The following is a 20,113-nucleotide window of genomic DNA, read 5'->3' on the forward strand; positions in this document are numbered from 1 at the left end:
GTTCAGTTGGGGCCTTCCCCGTATGACTAATTTGACTACTGTCTTTAATTAATGGAACCGAACGGTCGAACCGTGCGGGTTTCAAAAGGTGCCGGTCGGGCAGCAATATTCGGGTTAATAACGATCAACCGGACCCACTTTTACCTTCCACAGTTCCAGGTCTATTCTATTCACAAACTTCTCATGCCATTCCCATCCCACCCAAGAAAAGAGCACGAGGAGGTGGGGCCGGTTGTCTGCTGAGTGCTGACATCAGCCCCTGTCCTAAAATAGAGCCCAGTTTGGGTTGGCTATTCCAACCCGTATCGTATAAATACGGTGGATCTCAACTATTTGATCCAAAAAGGATTTTTTTTTTAATTTTTTTAATCCGAGGTTGAGTGCTGAACTGCTGACTGCTGAAGTGCTGAGCGGGGTGGGGCAATAGTGATTAGTGAACATCTGGGGTCCACTAAGGACATGGGAAGAGGAAGCTAGACGCTTAAAATGGAGCCCACCACATGAACGATCCCAATCGAGGAGAATCTGTGAGGTTGCCGTAAACTACCAATCAAATTGTCAAAGATATCTCCCTTAAATTGGATATCTGTGAGACTGCTGTTGATTTTCAGCAAGGGAATGATCCCACGTAACCCAACCCTTATCACTTATAGTCAACTGTTATTAGTCAACAAGACCTTACAAGTTACAAGCCAGCCAGCCCAAGTGGCAAGTGCCCTACGACTCCTTCTGCAAGTAAAGTTATTCCGATCGAACGGTTCTCAAGTCGCTTGCACATGACCTCTTCCCACAGCATCCTTCACTGCATCATCATTGACTTGTTAATCAGCAGGAGGTAGGTAGTTTTAACTGGGGACGTGGGGTATGTTTGTAAATTGCAATTGTGTGAAAAGAAGTGTGTGAGTGAGGAACTACGAACTAAAACGGGGTCAGAGAGACAATGTGGGCGAGAAGCGACACTTGAAAGGGAACGGAAATTGCGTAGACTGTAAGAGGGAATGGGGTATCGATTACGATTAGTCTAGGTCCACTTTTATAGTTTTATTTACCAATAATATTATTATTATTATTGTTACTGGTCTATTTTATTATATAAATAAATATATTAAAAATCAACACTCAGACAACTCCATCTCTTCTCAGCCCAGACATACTCTCTCTTCTCTCTTTCTCTCTCACTCTCTTTCCCATTTCGATTCCTTTCTCCCCTTTACAAACTTTCCATCGCCTCGTCTACGCGTTCTCTTCCAAAGCCAGACCTTCGAAATTCCACAGGCTCATTCTATTTCTCTCCATTTCTTCGTATCTCAGTTTTCTAGGGTTTCGTTTTACTCTTCTGAGCTCTACTGAAGCAAAACGAAATCGACGGATTTGACTATTTGAGAGCTATTGCAGTCGATTTGTACGGTTTAGTCATGGTTCTGCACTTCTGCTAGGGTTCGGGGCTCCGGAGATGTTGCTTTCTTTTTACTCTATTATTTGGCCCAGTTTGGTTCTTCAATTGCGACAAATTTGAAGCCTTGCATGTTGTCCTTAGTCATCGGCGGCAGTTTAAGATGATTTGCTCTCTTCTGAGGGTTTCATTGGAGTTGGGGTATCTAAGGTGAGTAGACTACATTATTTCTAATTTTATTAGATTTGTTGCTAGTAATTTTAATCTATAATCCTTCCTTTTATCTTTAGTTGAGCTTTTAGGAAGAGTTGAAGTCGTAGATCTGTGCGGAAAAGTTTCGTTTTTGGTTTTCAGTGTTGTAGTGGATTATGTGGTAAAACAGCTTGAGATCGGTTGTGGAGATCGCGTTCATATGGTTAATGAGTAGAAGAATCAAATCGTCGTCTCTATTGTAGAAGAGCAGGTTGAGGTCTTTGTTTGTTGGGTCAACCTATTTCGTAGAAACAAGAAAAATTGAGAATTGGTAAAGATCAAGAGTTTAGGATATCTGCACGCTTCACTAGCAAGCAAAATGAACTGGTTGCAGAGTGATGCATTTTTGCTGACATTTTGATGAATACGAATGTCCTTACTTGTTCAACGGCGATTGGGATTAAATATTTCATCTGTTGATGCTATTGAAGTGTACTAAAAGTACGACTGAGATGTTTGGGTTTAGAGGTCAAACATGTTCAATGTCGGTTTCATGGTAATATGCCTTGAGATAATATGTAGATGCAATATCTGCAATTGTAATGACATTGGGTGCAGTTGAAGCGTTCCTTATGTTTTCCCAAATATCTTGGTACATTTGGCGGTGTTAGTTAAAATAACTGAAACTTGAAGAGATATTGTTGTTTGATTGATTTTATTTATTATTCTTTTTATAGGAACTTAGGTTCTTAGTTTGATATTTGCAATGGTCTTTGGGTCGGAGGGAGGGATCTGTAAACTTGGAACTTGGAAGATGATCTAAAAGCCAGGCGCCTTTCAATTTTGAGAAAGTATTGGCTAGGCTGCACCTCGATGTCTTTATTCTGAAACAACGTACTTAAAGAAGCATGTGAGATTCTTGACCCATCTGTAGTAACCATAAAGCTTCTATTACCATCCAACCATTAGTTCTAAAATCATTTTAATCAACTCAATCCATTTACGTCATCAGAATCCTTTTAAGCCTGACGTTAATTCATCTAGACGTCCTTTATTTACTTTCTGCATCTACATATTTAGCAACTTGCATTTTCTTTTTTTTTTTTTGTTTTTAGTCTTTAGAACAAGCTTCTTGCCCATGTGACTGTACTGAAGTAATTAATACTGCAAAATGACCCATGTCCTTTTTATGTTTTCTCCCAATACTTCTGGTCTGGGTTTTAATTATAAAAATTGGTTTTTAATGCACTCTATCTCACTTCTATTTTAAATAATGCCATTTGTATGATATTATTTTAGTTGTCTTTTATGGCTTATCTAAGCTTCATGTTTTAAATAAGCATCTGTTCTTTCTTTAGTTATATGTATAAATAACACCACTGGATTTGTTACAATTCCAATGGTCAATTTTCCCTATAATTTTCCCCTTTCTTTTATCTTCCAAATCAAATGCAGTTGTATAAACTGGGCCAATAGGTCTTGACTTCTGAGGTATATATCACCTCATAACAAAAATGGGGCCTATTAAATCTTTCATAGAGAATTGTAGATAGGGGCGCAACTTGGGTTGGGTTGTGTTGAGAAATTTTTAAAATTTAAAGGAGTCTGAGCCCAAACCCAAGTCTGATATAGCCGAGATGCTTCAAATTGGACAACCTGACTTGCATATCTAACTGTGAACTATCCAAAAATATCTGTTTATTCATTAATGTATAATTTCTAAAAGCATTGTCATGATTGAATGTTACACATAGAGGAGTTAGTTATGAGTTATATCATATTAATTAAGAAAAAATATGCCAATTTGCATCATATATAATGGAATCTGTAGAAGAGACCTTTTTTTATTGATAATCTATTGAATGGACTTAACTGTAGGGTTCATGAATCCATATCATTCAACTGGTAAACCTTGTTGATTATTAGTCCAAAAAGTTGTGGTGCATTGACAAACATATTGGAAGTTAGATAATTGAGTGAGTATATTATCTCAAACAAACAAAAAAAAAGGATATTTGAGTGGTTATGTTGTTATGTCTATTTGTTTATCAGCTTAGGTCTACAGCTGTACAATGGGTGATTAATTAATTGGATTAGTAAGATTTGTCTGCCTATGCTTGTGTGCAGTTCTAATACTTTGACATTATTTGCAGAAGACTTTCTTTCCACTTGCACAAAGTCTAGTTTAACTTACATTGTTTCTCCACATATTTGCTTAAGAGCAATATACTTCCATTTTGGCAAGGCCCCCTTCCAATACAAGACTCTATGTGCATAAAAATGGGAGTATGTATTTAATAATGCATAACTGAAGGCTGTAGTTATTAGACATAAACTTCTTGATTGCAAAGAACATCTGTAGATATGGTGGTTAGCTATGTGATTTACCATTAAAGTAGGAGCATACTGCATTCGGCAACACAAAAGCAAATTGTGCAGGAGCTATGCGAAATTTTATGACATACAATATATTTTGCTGAAAACATCTTAAAATAATGAATCTTCTATCATTTGGTAGCATTTCTAAATACAACATATTTTGCTGAAAGCATCTGAAAATATTAAATCTTCCATTATTTGTTTGCATCTGTAGGCATATTGTTGCTTCTACACATGCATTTGTGTATTTTGGTAGCCCAGGTGGTTGGCGCACATTTACTTATAAGATAAATATCTAGACATGCCTACACACAAGATTCATGTTGGTGGATGGACATATGTTGTACCGCACCTGAGTCAGGCCATGGTTTCTTCTACTGATATGTTCAGGCAGAATTTAAATTGTTTATAACTAGCATGGCTACAGTTGTACTTGCAGCTAATTATATGTGATATTTTGATTTTTTATGCTGAAGCTTGTAGGGGAACTTACTATTATTTCTATTTAAAAATTTTACCAGGTTGTTACAAGCCACACTTTCTTTTTGAATGACACTTCTTGAACTGCTCAGTTGTGCTCTGGAGTTGATAGCTGCAGCCAACTAAATGTGCCATTTTATTTAGGAGGTTATTGTTGGGAAAACCTTCTTATCATCTGAAGCATAGGTATTAGTCCTAAATTTGGTTACTGACTTGGTGTATGCATGTAATTGGTGGATCTTTTTAATCCAGCTTACCCAAACTTTGTAACTTGGGAGTATTGAAGTTGGAAGGACTTATCCATCATTTATACAATTTCTTTATATTAAAACATGCCTTCATGGTGGGGGAAGTCATCATCCAAGGAAGTAAAGAAGAAAACAAACAAGGAGAGTATATTTGATACATTACACCGTAAGTTTAAGATTCCTTCTGAAGAAAAAGGCAGCAATAGATCATGTGGGTCTCGAAGACGTAATAGTGACACGATTTCTGAAAAAGGTTCTCGATCCCGAGCAGAGTCAAGATCACCATCGCCCTCCACAGAAGTATCAAGGTGTCAAAGTTTTGCAGAAAGGCCTCATGCTCAGCCCCTTCCCCTTCCTGGGATTCATCCTGCATGCATTGGACGCACTGATTCTGGAATCAGTGTAACAAAACCAGGATTAGAAAAATGTGTGAAGCCTTCATTATATACTCTACCCAAACCTGGTTGCATTCAGCACAGGTCAGATGTGACAGATGTAGATGGAGATTTGGCAACTGCATCAATTTCTAGTGATTGCTCAATTGATAGTGATGACCCGGCTGATTCACGTCATCTTAGCCCCCAGACAACTGACAATGAAAATGGGACAAGAACTGCAGTGAACAGTCCTTCCAGGTGAGCTTATGTTTAAAGTCACTCTACACATATCATAATGTATTACTAAGCCTCTTATTGTGGAGTACACAGCATGTTTGTGTATGAAACTCTTGAGAGTTGTATAATTACCTTCCATTGTTTCTATTGTTTCCTTTATGGTTGGATCCTTCCCTAACAAATTATCTTTACCTTTGCTGAAGTGTGATGCACAAGGATCATTCCCATATCCTCACCCGAAAGAGCTTGAAAGAGGTGCCAAAGCCAGCTAATCCTTTGTTCAATAATCAAGTACTCTCTACATCACCTAAACGGGGACCCTTGAGTTCTTATGCACCAAGTTTACAGATTCCACATTATGGTGCTTTTGGGAGTGCTCCAGACAGCTCGATGTCAAGCCCTTCTAGAAGTCCTATGCGAATAGTTGGTACTGATCAGATAGCAAGCTCTGCTTTCTGGGGGGGAAAGCCTTTTGCTGATGTTGCATTAGGTGGTTCTGGCCACTGCTCTAGTCCAGGTTCAGGTCATAATTCTGGACATAATTCAATGGGAGGGGATATGTCTGGACAGTTATTTTGGCAGCACAGCAGGGGAAGCCCTGAGTGTTCTCCAATTCCTAGCCCCAGAATGACTAGTCCTGGTCCTAGCTCACGAATACACAGCGGTGCTGTCACTCCTCTGCATCCACGTGCTGGAGGTGTAACGGCAGAATCACCAACAAGCTGGCAGGATGATGGGAAACAACAAAGTCACCGGTTGCCTCTTCCTCCTATAGCAATTTCTAATTCTCCTCCTTTTCCTGCTGCAAATGCAGCAGCAGCAGTATCACCTTCTGTCCCACGAAGTCCAGGAAGGGCAGAAAATCCAATAAGCCCTGGTTCACGGTGGAAGAAGGGAAGGCTGCTAGGCAGGGGGACATTTGGCCATGTTTATGTTGGTTTTAACAGGTGAAGATCATGACTGCATTCCATTGTTTACATTAATTCTCTGTTTTCCTGAGCTTGTGCAGCTTACTGCTGTTGGACCCATACCCACAATTTCTAGTCTTTCAAATTTTCAATAGCTTAATAGTCTTGATTATAATGCAAATGAAGTAATGAACATTATTGTGCTCTTTTTTCTGTGAGATTCTTTAAGCATTAGCTTCTCATTGACTTTGTGCATTTCTGTTTATTTGGTTGTTTTTAGTGAGAGTGGTGAAATGTGTGCAATGAAAGAGGTTATACTATTTTCAGATGATGCCAAGTCAAGGGAAAGTGCAAAGCAGTTGTGTCAAGTAAGTTTTCCCCATGCAGTTAGTGAACTATGGTGGAAGTGGTTCATCTTAAGCATGTGTTTTCTTCTTCCTCCAACATTATTTTTGCTAGATGATCGAAGTAATCCCTATGTTTTTATGGCAATTACTTACCTTTCTGAGTTCATAATGACAGGAAATTTCTCTTCTTAGTCGCTTGCGGCATCCAAACATAGTACAGTATTATGGGTCAGAGACGGTATGTGCTGTTCTTTTTGTTTCCGCCAATTCTTATGGTGTCTTTATTTTGCTCATGTGCTTGTGTATCATGTCATGGGGACCTATAGGGGCTTAGTTATTGGGAAAGCTGTTCTAATAATTCATTTCTAGGAACTTGATGTCTTTCAATTTCATGGTTTCTGTGCAGATAAAATCCATTTGCCATCTTTTTCTAGGACTGCCAAAAACAATATTCAGTACTTCATTTATTTAGGACCACCTTTTCTTTAATTTCATATTTTAAAGTTATTTTTCTGATTCAAAAAAGAAAGGAAAAAAAGGTGCTGCATTCTTCATCTTTATTATTGGCAAATTACATATAATGGAACTTCTGCGAACCAAGCCTGTAAATGCTTGTTAATAATGTGATGTGAGAAACTAATATTTTGTAGTGTTGTCTGAAGCTGCAATTTGGTATTATTGCATTGGAAAGGATTTTTCCCCCTTTGGAGTTGTAGGTGTTTGCAGATATTGCTCCTTGATCCAACATGTCTGCATCTTCTTGAACAGCATTATAACTTTTTATGACTTTTCTTCCATATCCTACTTCAGGCCCATTTGGATTATCTTTTCCTTGACCTTTTCTCTTTCCTATTTCTTTCTTTCATTCTTTTTTCTACTGATTAGTCAAATCTATTGGAGTTATTTCCTCTAGACAGCTTACTGAAGCCTACTCTGATACAATATTGCTTCTCCTGAATGGTGTGATTCAAATATCAAGCTAAGCAAGATGCATATGCAATTATCTGAAGATATTTTCTTGGAGAGGCAGTGTTGAAGTCTTGGTTAAATACTTGTTCATTTATTTGAATTTCCTGTTTTACTTGCCATTTCCTGAAAGACAAGTTTGTTCTAGTTTTAATTGCAGCATATTATTTTTGGGAGATGGTTGTTATTGGTTTGGTGTTATGGACAAAGAGTTCTGTTATTGTTTTTTTTTGTTCAGATTATAATAGGGGGTCCTGGACAGGGGAGGAATGGTTTCATTTTCTTTCTTTCTTCTCTCTTTGTGATTTCTCATCACCTGGCTTTGTATCTTATTTTTTATTTTTAATAAAGTTTTCCTTTACTATAAAAAAAGTATGCTGTTACTAATTACTCGTGTTTCTTTGTAGTTAAAATTTGTAAATGGCAATAAGATGCTTCAGATTCTTTTGCCCTTTTTGTTGATCTTAGCTTTGAACTTGTTTTCTTGAACAGGTAGATGATAAACTGTATATATACTTGGAGTTTGTATCTGGTGGCTCTATTTATAAACTTCTTCAGGACTATGGGCAGCTTGGTGAAGTAGCAATTCGTAGTTATACTCAGCAGATCCTTTCAGGCCTTGCATATTTGCATGCTAAGAACACTGTTCATAGGTTGGTGTAGATATTGCTCTTCGTCGATTTTGTTAACTAATATATAATTCCAGTAACTTTATTTTAATGGATGTATTTACCCAAAAAAATTCAATGGATGTACAGGGATATTAAAGGGGCAAATATACTTGTAGATCCCAATGGACGGCGAGTAAAGTTGGCAGATTTTGGGATGGCAAAACATGTAAGCTTTTGCTTGTGCATTCCGTCTTCTCTGACTCCTAGCTATGGTAAAAACCAGTGTTCAGGAAACAGGACCGGATCAGATGGTCAGACTGGTTGAACCATGACCTGGGGCCCTGGCCAGTTTGGTCACACCCCAAGAACTGAAATTGTTAAAAACCCAATGAAACTGGCCGACCAGCTGGTTTAACGGACAATTGGTGAACCAGTCCCAGTTTCATGAAACATGTGACAAGACTTGAACTATTGAACTCTTATTTTTCAAGTATTGCTTAATTACCATTAGTCCACTTCTTTGTGTTAATTAATGACTCTTTATTGTATACATTACTTTGTTATACACGTGTTTTAAACAAAATGTGAATGAAGAAGTTTGAACCCTAGTCATTTGCTTTAAAAATTAAAGAACTTGCCATTCATCCACCATATTTAAGTATAATAAAAGTTGTAAAATATATTATATATAGTATTTATGTGACCTGTGAACCTCTCCCTTTTCTGGTTCTATGCCCAGTCTGGTTCTCTAAGCATTGGTGAAAACTTAAAATGTTTACCAACCTGTGCATGTTAAACCAGGAAAGTTCAATTATTACCTATTAGTAGGGGTGCTTACAGTGTTAACCGAACCTTGGGCATATTTTTGAAACTGAACATATATTACTGATTTTTGCAATTTCCCAAACCGATACCACTGGTTAATCGGATGACTGGTTCGGTTCTTTTATTTTTGTTTTTTTATATTTATAATATATTATGTACTATAAATAGTTAATTAAAATATATATATATATATATATATATATATATTTATATTTATATACATAATGCATATATATTAAAAAACATATAATATACATAAACATATATATACCGGTTGGTTCAGTTAACTGCCAGTGTTTTTTCTAGGTTAACTGAAAACCGAACTGGTCCTTGGTTTTCCAAAAACACCGAACCAATAGGTACAGTTAACTGCCTTTTTTGGTTTGGTTTTCTTGGTTCAGTTTGGTTTTTTGTTTTTTTACGAGTACCTCTATTTATCGGTAGATGAGAATTTAGGTGAGTTTAAAATTTAAATATTGCCAAGGGGTTTCAGATCTTAAATGGGCATTTTTGTTGCAAATGTAAATGGATGTCTGAATTGCCAAGAGTAATGTCATTTTTAAATGGAAGGTCATAGAACTCGATTCATTAAGTTACATGTATGCTAGTTAATTTTAATTGTTGCTTGCATGCTTATGGAAGTGTTTAATGGAGTAAAGTAAATGATGTCACGTGCATGAGTTTCTGTTTACTTGTGTTTTCAGGTTCATATTACTTTTCATACCAAATCTGAGTGTTGATTTGTATTTGCAGATTACTGGGCAATCTTGTCCTTTGTCATTTAAGGGAAGCCCTTACTGGATGGCACCTGAGGTCAGTGTCTTTGTCATTCCCTTGTGGCTTGGTTCCTAGACACTTGTGCTGTAGCCCTTCTTACTTGCATTACTGTTTCAGGTTATTAAGAATTCAAATGGTTGCAATCTTGCTGTTGATATATGGAGTCTTGGATGTACTGTTTTGGAGATGGCTACAACAAAACCACCTTGGAGCCAGTATGAAGGGGTAAAGTGATTTTAACCACTTATCTGATGTTTGTATTACCTTATAACAATTTAAAGTGTTTCTGGTTTTAACTCAAATAGAAATCTCACTAGCAATGTTCACATGCTAGAGATTGGTCTAGGCATCTTCTCATGGTTTATTGTATTAATATTTTGTATTTTTTGGCCAACAGGTTGCTGCTATGTTTAAGATTGGGAATAGTAAGGAACTTCCAGCAATCCCTGAACATCTCTCAGAAGAAGGAAAAGATTTTGTGAGGAAGTGTTTGCAACGCAATCCACTACTTCGTCCTACGGCTGCTCAGCTTTTGGAGCATCCTTTTGTGAAAAACGTGGCACCACTGGAAAAGCCGATAGTGGAGTCTCCAGAAGCACATCTAGGAGTTGTAAATGCAGTGAAATCTCTGGTACACGCATAATTCTGCTCAGCTATCCCCTACTGTTTTGGTGCAAATAGTGAAATCAATGTTAATGCAAACCATTCCTCTAGTTAACTTGCATGTTCACTTTAGGTACACTTTCACATTCCGGCACAGAAAATTTGAGGAACAATTCTTGCTGTTTTTTCCCTTTTTTGAAATCAGAATAGTTCTTCCTGAAATGGCTTGGGTGGAGTCATGAAGGGTACTGTTGAGATTAGGAGTGACCATCTTTGTCCTAGTCTTCAAGTTTATAGGCTGGGCCTAGGCTCAATACTTCCAGGCCTGGCCTCACCTGGAATTGTATTATATGTTAGTTTGCAGGCCCAGAAGCTTTGGCCTAGGTTAAGCCTTCTATTGTTAGATGCTAAGCCTACTCTGGCCCATGATCACCCCTACTTGGAATTCTTAACAACTATTATGTTCATACATCTGCTCTTAACATGCAGGGATTCTATTAAAAAAATGCAGTGGTAATTTTTGTTTTGTAGTTCTTGTGCATCATGTGTATGTTGTTGGCTGAGAAGAAAACAATTTGTGCCTTGATGGGAGATTTGTTTTTATTGTAGCTCCCCTGATTGGCTTGTGGGATTGATAAAATTAAACCAATAAAGAATGAGGAATTAATTAGTATCGAACTGGTTAAAATAAATTGTTACTTTATCCGGCATGGGAATAACATGGAGTTAGGACTCGGATTTAATGAGCTGAAGCAATAAGTTCGGTGGGCTGGTGGCATTTCTTTCTTTTTTCTCTCCTCCTTGGCTCCCCTGTACTTTAGGCATATAGAAACCCATTTGGGAGGTGAGGTCTTGGGGTGTTTCTAGGAGACAATCAATCATTGCTATTGATTGAGGTCAAGGGAGACTGCTAATACCATCAGTTGGCCTAGGGTACTTGAGAGAGGTCCTTGCTAGCTTTTCTTCATGCTTAAATGCCATTAGACAGCTTTTGGGACCCCCCTCAAATTGGATTATGTTGGGAAGTGTTCTTGGAAACAATAAATACTTGCGATTTGCTTCAAAGAAAAAGACGCAATTGGTGCTTGTCCTCGCATGGTGTGTTCTCTGTAAAACCAATGGAGAGTCTTGTTTTCACCTATTAATCTCCTGCTCCTTTGTAACTTCCATTTGGGAATGATTTTTCTCCTTGTTTGGGTGTAGGTGGAACTTCTCACCAAATTTGCAATGTTTGTTTGCCTCTACGGTTTTTAGTTGGCCAAAGAAGAGGGGAAGATTGATGTGAAGATGTTAAGAGCTGCCTTGAGTTGAACTATTTGGGAAGAAAGGAACTCAAGGATATTCTCTGTTAAGGAAAGAAGCAGAGAGGCTATTATTGAGACTATCACAATCAGGGTGCTTCAATGGGTTAAATCTTTGGAGTTATTTGCTGATTTTTTAGTAGGTGATATTATGAGAAACTGGAGGGAAGTGGCTTGTTCAGATCAGCTTAAGTCTGATACCTGTTTGGCCCCCACCACTCCATGGCTTCATTAAGCTTAATTTTGATGAGAGTAGTGCAGGCAATCCAGCTCCTCCAGGTATTGGGGGTGTTTTCAAGAACGAGGAGGGCAGTATTATTGGTCTTGTTTCAGGGCTAATGGGTGACGGGGATTCTTTTAGTGCAGAGATTTTAGCCATGATGGAAGGTGTGCAAATAGCAAAGGATATGAATATTAAGTAAGTTGATTATAAGAGATTCAAAGCTGGTGGTGGTTTGGCTGCAAAAGGAAGAAGCCAGACTTTGGAACTACAACAGTGAAAGAAAGAAATTTAAATGGCTGACATGAGGCATGGATGCGAGTAAATTGGGTTAAAAGAACCGCTAGTCTGTTAATGGTTTTGCTGATGCTTTAGCAAAACAAGGAGTGGGAAGAAATCAGTTTTGAGTACAATTGTAATTGTATTTTAGTCTTTGTGGAGAGTTGAGAGATTTTTCCTCTCCTTTTTAATTTATCTTATTTTTAGTAAAAATTTCTGTTAGTGATAAAAAAAAACTGTATGACTGTCTTGAAATGGATTGCAGGGAATCTAAATGCTGTAAATGACATGGTGACATTTGGGGTTAATAGGGAAATAATGTATAATAAGTCCATTCCCTGTTTGCCTCTTTAAAGGAATTGTAAATATCTTTTTTTTATTGGTGACAGATCAGAAAACCTTTATTTTGTATAGTGCAAATACAATGCCATTTTAATTGCTTGGGCATTGTCTTTTTTTTCTCCCTAGGCACTTTTTATTACATCCTTTCATGTACATCCTTCCTTCTTTTTGAATACAAGTTATCTTTTCTTAAAAGAAAACTAAAAAGTAACATACACTCCAAAAACTATGCAACTTGTACACTTTTTAACGACAATGCTTGTATAGTTTTAGGATGTTTTATTTTTAATTTATGTCCATCTCATGCATCATACTTGTAATAAAGGATTCCTTTGCTTTGGAGTCTTTGACCTCCTCTTTTTTTTTTTTTTAATTTTTTGCTTGTTTTGTATTTTATATAATATATACTGCTTGTATACCATATATTTTAATGAAATCTTGTTATGCATCAAAATGAAAGGATAAGGGTATTTTGGACTTAAGTTGTATAAAAGGGGATGGGGGGAGGATTGAGGATGTGGTTTCAAAAGATGTTTGGAGCAGTGATACAACTAATGCTTGTGTTTTCTTTGGGTAGTAACTAGCAGATTTGTGAGATGGTAGTAATGTTAAATATGGTTTAAATGTAAAATTTTTGGTGATTGAGGAACATGACTTGCATGCTTTCCTTGTCAAGGTACTCCATTCTCTCTTTCTTTTTATTTTCCCTCTTTACCTTGAGTTCAATCCATTTATTTATTTTAGGTTTATTTTTTTATTTGTTTGTGTGTGTGTGTGGGGGGGGGGGGGGGGTATACATCCAAACAAGATTCCCCAACTCTCTAGAAATAAATTTACATTTTGAAACAGAGTTGAGGGGGACATAAACCTTTACCGACCAATACAGTAGTTGAAGAATTAATTATCATTTCATGACATTACTCTTAAGTCTAGGATGCAGATTTCTTCAATAAAAATATTAGATTTGCTCTTGGGAGTTTTCTTGTTTGAAAAACATTTGTGAAATGGTGGATGTTCTTTTTGCTCAGAGTCTTGGTATCTAAAAGAATTAGGAAATGAATGGTTGTCACTTGTAATTTATAAATGGTTGCATGCAGGGAGAATAGGTGCTTCCCTTTTCACTAGATAGTTATTGCTTCACTGTATATGGAGGTGCATTTCATGGAAATGTCCCAATTTGAGTGGATGCGTTTCATGGAATTGTCCTTTTTTGACCATTAAGTTTCCACACTATTTATCGTGTAATACACATGCAACATAAACAATTGGAGTTGTACTTACTCATCAAGAAAACATTTAAAGTAGGACTTCCATCTCCTTACTCCTTCCTGCAATTTATGTCCTGCTTGCTGCCCCTTTGCAAAACGAAACTCATTGTGCTGATGAATATGATTATTGTCACTAGTTACATGTGACATGAGATCATTCATGTGAGGATTAGTCTGGTCCAAATTTGGATACTTTTTTGGTCTTAAAAACAACCATATCCAAAATTCAGGGTTGCATGCTTTGATTTGTTCTTGAAATTGGTTGGTCCTTGATTACTTGTATCATCTCTTAACATCATCTCATTCATTGTGTATGTACTATTTTTTGGTGCCTATGTGCAATGGGCACATTTTTGTCTGTGAGAATTGTTGCAGCTTGTGTGATTTTGTACGTTTCATTGTTTTGTGTGGCTTAAAAAAACTAATTTGTGATGTATATGAACATTTTCAGGGAATTGGGCATACAAGAAACCTTTCCTCCTTGGATTCAGAAGGTTTAGGCCATCAATCCAGAGGTTTGAAAAATGGCTCAACATCCAGGTCTCTCTCTCTCTCTCTCTCTCTCCCCCTCACACACACACACACCCACACACACTACCACACCCAACAAAAAAAGAGGGATGGATTTTCTCTTTCTTTTGAGAAAATAAGCTGAGTTAGTTCTTAATTTGCCGATGTGTATGGTTTTGTTTCATTTCTGTTGTTGATGCAATTTTGGATGATTCACAATGCTTTTACATCAAAGGGCAAGCCCTATTTGCGTTTGACCCTTCTGAGTTGTCGGTTTTTGGTCAATGCCTCGGCTTGTATTTGCTATTTTCCCATTTGATCAGTTTTCGTTTACCAGAAAAAAAATTGATCAGTTTTATCTTAATCCTCAAAATGAAAATCTTTTCAGACCTCAATTGTGTCAACTTGGGATAGTTCTCAGTTGTGATGAATCTATATGTGGAACTGTCTATTCATCTTAATTCTTTCTTTTGGTTTCCAGTGATAGCCATATAACAAGGAACATATCATGTCCAGTCTCCCCAATTGGAAGTCCTCTTCTGCATTCAAGATCACCTCAACATGTGAATGGAAGGATGTCCCCATCTCCAATATCCAGCCCTCGTACGATGTCTGGCTCATCCACACCTCTCACTGGTGGAAATGGTGCCGTCCCATTTCATCATCCGAAGCAGTCATCTTACTTGCATGAAGGCTTTGGAAATATGCCTAGGTCCCCTAACAATCCATATGTTAATGGCGCCACTGCCTACCATGACCCTAGACCAGATCTATTTCGAGGGATGCAGCCAGGTCCTCATATCTTCCCTGATTTGATATCATCTGAAAATGATGCTCTTGGAAAACAGTTTGGAAGGCCTGTCCATGGGGACTCTAGGGAACTTTATGATGGACAGTCAGTATTGGCTGATCGGGTGTCTCAGCAGCTCTTGAGAGATCATGTGAAGTCGAATCCATCTCTGGATCTTAGTCCTGGCTCTCAAATGTTGGGTCGCACAAGTGGTATCTGACTTCAGGCATAATCATTGACAGAAGCTCTTGATGATATCAGGTTATTATTTTTTCTTGTTTTGGAAAAGTTGGTTTATCAAAATATTATTGGTTAAGGAAATCCATTTGTACAATAAGGACCCAGAGTGGAAAACCTCAAAATAAAAGTCGGATCTTTGGAAGCTGGTGGCTGAGGGGAGAAGTTCCTCATTACTGCGTCTGGTGCTGAATTCTTTTAAATGGTAGGCAACCTTTCTAACACATTCCATTTATTGATGCCTAGGATCACCTACATATGGTTGGAATATTTGTTCCCAAGTGATTAAAATTTTACTTTTAATAATTCATTGTATTTTGCATCAGTTTTTATGAAATGTAGTTGCTTTAAGCCATCTGACGGTTTTTACTAATCTGGGATTTTAAATGTTGATTCTACAGATGCGAAATGGCTTCCAGTGATCGGAAACTCAGCAGTTCCTTACAGTGAAAATATTCCTTGTAGTGGAAAGAACTGTATATTGTTAGTTCATCACACAGAAGAAAGAAAAAAGAGTAAGTTGGAATAGCTATTTGAAGTTGGGATTCCATTTTTCTTTATTTCTTCTATATATATATATATATATATATCTATATATATTTTTTCTGTTTCCCCTTCTTTTTTTTGTCATTCCATTAGGAGCTAGTGTACAGAAGATCAGGAACTGGATTGGAGTCCAGTTTTTGTCAACTAGGCCATTTGGAGCTCGTCGAGCCTGTGCTGTTCGAATTAGAATTTTCTTCCTAATTTGTTGTATGTACATCATTACTGCAGTAAATTCAAAGAGGAAATTAACTCCACTTCACCATCTTCTGTTCTAGAACCACTAGTTTGAGTGTTTTGAGACTTGCATGCCTTTGAGCAAAAGAATCTTACATCCCATCACTATAATCAAATCACGTGACTTGATTGTAAATCAACCAATCCAAGCTTCCAAGTGGCCTACACGTTTTGAGTTTTGAAGATGAGATTGGGAAGTGACTAACTAGCATCATGCATATCTCCACTATAAGAGTGCCCCACGGGGAAGAGTTCTTGACCATCTTGCTTAAACAGATTGAATGGTTGGTTGAGTTCAGAGACTCCTGCAATAGACATTAATTTCAAGACATGATTCCATAAAAGAAAAAAAATTCAACCAAAATTAATTATATTTATTTACTTATTTCTCAACATAATATATTCTTAGCTTCTTGAAGCCTAGATGCATGACAAAATATCTCAAAACAAAATGTACGTGAATATGTCATCCACCAAAAAAATAAAAATGAATATCTATCTTGTGCATCATTGACTGGATCCTGATTCCTGAAAGATTTGGTAATGCATCATCTCGGGATGGAACCCTCGTTGACTATTGGAAATCCATGATTCGGTTCTTAAAGTTCATTTTTTTATAAAATTGGTTTTTGGTTTTGGTTAAGTTTTAGTTCTGTTAATAAAAAAAACCGAACTTCTATATTCCTTGAAGCGTGTGATATGTGTATAGACACTATGTTTAAATGTGTAATACTTAAATGGTTTTTAAGAGCACATCAGGAAATAAAAAACTTTGCCCCAACCCCAAGCCCTCAAATCGAGAAATCAGTCAAATCACACAATGATGAAATGATTAAAGACACAAAACGAAAAGTCTAAAAAGCACTACAAGTCTAAAGCCCTATAAGTCAACCACGACCCAATCTGTTGTAGCGATAGGTGTTTACAGACGTCTCCGGCAAACTGATCCTTTTTCTTCGGCAAACTACACTTTTTCTCATGTTTTTGTTCATTTTTTTCTTCTTTCCTTCTATATTCTTTGCTGCTTGCTATGTAAATCGGTATCGACACAGAGAAAATAGAGTCGCACTTCATAGATTAGGTGGTGAATAATTTATAGACACATGGCAACTGTCTTAGGCAAGTTCAACCCAACAATCCGGCAGGAAGAAACTGAATGCCCAACTTCGATGTTAATTGCTGAAACTTGTCTGAGCCGAGGGCCTAAGTGAAAAGATCAGCAGGTTGAGAATTGCTGGGTGAGTGGAAGGTCTGAATTTCTCCACTTTGTACATGTTCACGTACAAAATGGCATTTGATGTCAATATGCTTGGTATGTTCGTGGAACACAGGATTGGCGGCAATGTGGAGTGCTGCTTTGTTGTCACAATATAAGTGCATGGAAGATAGGGAGACTGTTAAGTCGTGGAGAACATGTTTCAGCCATAGGAGTTCAGCAGTGGTAGTAGCCATTGCTTGGTATTCGGCCTCGGCAGAGGATCGAGAAACTGTATATTGCTTCTTAGACTTTCATGAAAGTGGCGTAGATCCCAACAATATAAGATAGCTTGTAGTAGACCGTCGGGTCAAAGGGCAACTAGTCCAATCAGAATCATAGTATCCTTGGAGCATGAGATCAGATGTGGCACCGAAGAAAAGGCAATGGGACAAGGTGCCTTTGAGATATCGAACAACCCGCAATGTGGCATCAAGATGCTCTTGTGTTGGTGTTTGCATATGCTGGCTAAGACAACTATCAGCAAAGCTAATGTCCAGCCTTGTAACAGTAAGGTAGACTAAACGTCCTACAAGACGTCGAAAACGAGCTGGATCATTAAGAGGAGGATCGGAAGGATCAACGAAGTGACATTGTTGTTCCATGGGTGTAGGAGAAGGTTTGCAATTTTCAAGTCTGCATTCGTCAATGATGTCTTTGAGGTACTTTTGTTGACTAAGATGAATGCCAGTAAAGGAGCGAACAACTTCCAATCCTAAGAAATGTTGAAGGGAACCAAGATCTTTGATACAAAATTGATCATCAAGAAACTGCTTGATGGGGGAAATGCGGGCCGGATCATTCCCTATGATGACGACATCATCCACTTAGACCAAAATGACAACGTAGGGTTCTCCTTGAGATTGTGTGGACAGAATAATCCGCATTGGATTGTTTAAAACCAAGGGAAAGAATGGCTTGAGTGAACTTAAAGAACCACATTTTGGAGGCTTGCTTGAGCCCATATAGAGATTTTTGTAACTTGCAGACTTGTGGGTTCCATCCTTAGCAAAACCCTGTAGAATAGTCATGTATACTTCTTCATGGAGATCACCATGAAGGAAAGTATTGTTGACGTCAAGTTGATGGAGTTCCTATTCTTTAGCACCAGCAACAACCAAGAGACAACGTAAAGTTGCTAGTTTTGCAACGGGAGTAAATGTGTCAAGGTAATCAATGCCTTCGACCTGTGTATAGCCCTTGGCCACTAATTGGGCCTTGAATCTTTCATATTACCATTGGATTTGTACTTGATTTTATAAACCCATTTTGATTTGATGGCTTGTTTGCCAGGTGGCAAGTCGACAACAGTCCATGTGTTATTGTTTTCAAGAGCTTCTATCTCTTTGGCCATAGCCTCTCTCCACCATGGGTCAAAGAAGGCTTGAGCAAAGGAAGTGGGTTCATGCTCGGTGGAACTAGTAATAGCGTAAAACACAGTATCAACATTTTCGTTGATGGATGGCAGAAGCCAAACAAGATAATCATAAAGGTGTAGGGGTAAGCGATGGTCACGACGTGGCCTAATAGCATGTTGGGTGGATGGGAAGGGCATGGACTTTGGTGGAGGTTTCAGTAGGTAATTGATGGACTAATGTGGTAATGTGCTCATGGGCTGGTATTTGTTCAGGTGGATAAGATTCAAGTAATGGGTCTGAAGGCTGTGCAAGGGGCAAGACAGAGGTAGAGGGAATAATGGTTGTAGTGGTTTGAAAAGGAAATATGGACTCAGAAAACATCTCTAGAAGTGAATATGTGGTGTGAGGTAAGGTCATAAACTCTACAACCCTTTTGTTCATGAGGATAGCCCACAAAGATTCACTTGGTAGCTCGACTTGCGAATTTGTTTCTAGGGAGTGGTCAGACCTGGGCGTAACATAGACAACCAAAGGTGCGAAGATGTTTGTAGTCACATGGTTTTTGAAATAATATTTGGCGATTTGGCTAAAAGTGCTAGTATAGGAAGTAAGTTGATGATATACTGTTGTGAGTAGACATTCTCCCCAAAAGGATACAGGAAGACAACCTTCAAACCGAAGAGCACGAACAACTCAAGCAAGTGGCGATGCTTGCGTTTAGCAATGTCATTTTGATGGGGAGTATTTATGCAACACCTTTGATGAATGATGCCTTTAGTGGTGAAGTGTTGCTGCATGGGTCCGTAAATGAATTCAGACCCATTGTCTGAGCGCATACATTTTACAATACAATTGAACTGGCATTTTACCATAGAAAAACTAGTAAGGAAGAACATTGCTTCGGATTTATTTCTCAAGAGATAAACCCATGTTGTTGAAATCATTAAATAATAGTGAGAAAAAAACCGAGCGCCTGAGTGAGAAGCTATCCGGTAGCCACCCTAGATATCGCAATGGACGAGTTGGAAATGAGTAGTAGTTTGAGAGACACTCATTGGGAATGGGATCCGTGCCTGTTTGGTGCGGTGACATGAGTCACAACAAAAATCTCCAAGTGTGATAGGTATGCCATTTATTAGATAGATACGTTGCCGAGGACATAGAATGATGGTATAAACCACCATGGAGCTTGCCCACCCCAATCATTGTCTTGGAGGCAAGGTCGTGAAGAACACAGAATGATGGAAAGAAAAATTTCCACACATTTGAGCTGAGTGTTTAGTTTGCTTACATACAACAAATTACATTTAAATTGTGGAAGGTGGAGAACATTATGAATGGTGTGTGAACCTAGATTCACAAATCCTTGATGAGTGGCAGAAATGATGGTTCCATTTGGTAATCAAACCAATTTCTCATGGTCCAAACAA

General features: G+C 37.9%; 1 protein-coding gene across 4 annotated transcripts; it reads left to right on the top strand.

Moving 5' to 3' along the window:
- Positions 1–1,120: 1,120 nt before the first annotated feature.
- Positions 1,121–16,090, top strand: LOC104596035 (mitogen-activated protein kinase kinase kinase YODA-like). 4 transcript variants are annotated; one of them, XM_088895576.1, is made up of 15 exons: positions 1,122–1,603; positions 4,486–4,591; positions 4,697–5,327; positions 5,510–6,253; positions 6,495–6,582; positions 6,737–6,799; positions 8,020–8,180; positions 8,286–8,364; positions 9,717–9,776; positions 9,858–9,965; positions 10,138–10,371; positions 14,205–14,293; positions 14,745–15,314; positions 15,392–15,495; positions 15,692–16,090. In XM_088895576.1, the coding sequence occupies exons 3-13, from the start codon at positions 4,777–4,779 to the stop codon at positions 15,271–15,273; spliced, it is 2,706 nt and encodes a 901-aa protein (XP_088751702.1). In that variant the 5' UTR covers positions 1,122–1,603; positions 4,486–4,591; positions 4,697–4,776; the 3' UTR covers positions 15,274–15,314; positions 15,392–15,495; positions 15,692–16,090. The 4 variants fall into 4 exon arrangements, with proteins under 4 accessions (XP_010255324.1, XP_088751702.1, XP_088751700.1 ...); XM_010257022.3 differs by having other exon boundaries at positions 1,121–1,603; positions 4,486–5,327; XM_088895574.1 differs by having other exon boundaries at positions 14,745–15,495.
- The last annotated feature ends 4,023 nt before the right edge of the window (positions 16,091–20,113 follow it).

This window comes from Nelumbo nucifera, chromosome 1 (genome assembly GCF_055504915.1).
Source record: "Nelumbo nucifera cultivar China Antique chromosome 1, China Antique-T2T, whole genome shotgun sequence".
NCBI classification, from domain to species: Eukaryota; Viridiplantae; Streptophyta; class Magnoliopsida; order Proteales; family Nelumbonaceae; genus Nelumbo; species Nelumbo nucifera.

Bases quoted from the DNA above. Each gene is read 5' to 3' on its own strand.
- LOC104596035 (XM_010257022.3), top strand. From the start codon at position 4,777: ATGCCTTCATGGTGGGGGAAGTCATCATCCAAGGAAGTAAAGAAGAAA. The intron at 5,328-5,509 runs GTGAGCTTATGT...CCTTTGCTGAAG, and splicing joins GCAGTGAACAGTCCTTCCAG to TGTGATGCACAAGGATCATT. The intron at 14,294-14,744 runs GTCTCTCTCTCT...TTTGGTTTCCAG, and splicing joins AAAAATGGCTCAACATCCAG to TGATAGCCATATAACAAGGA.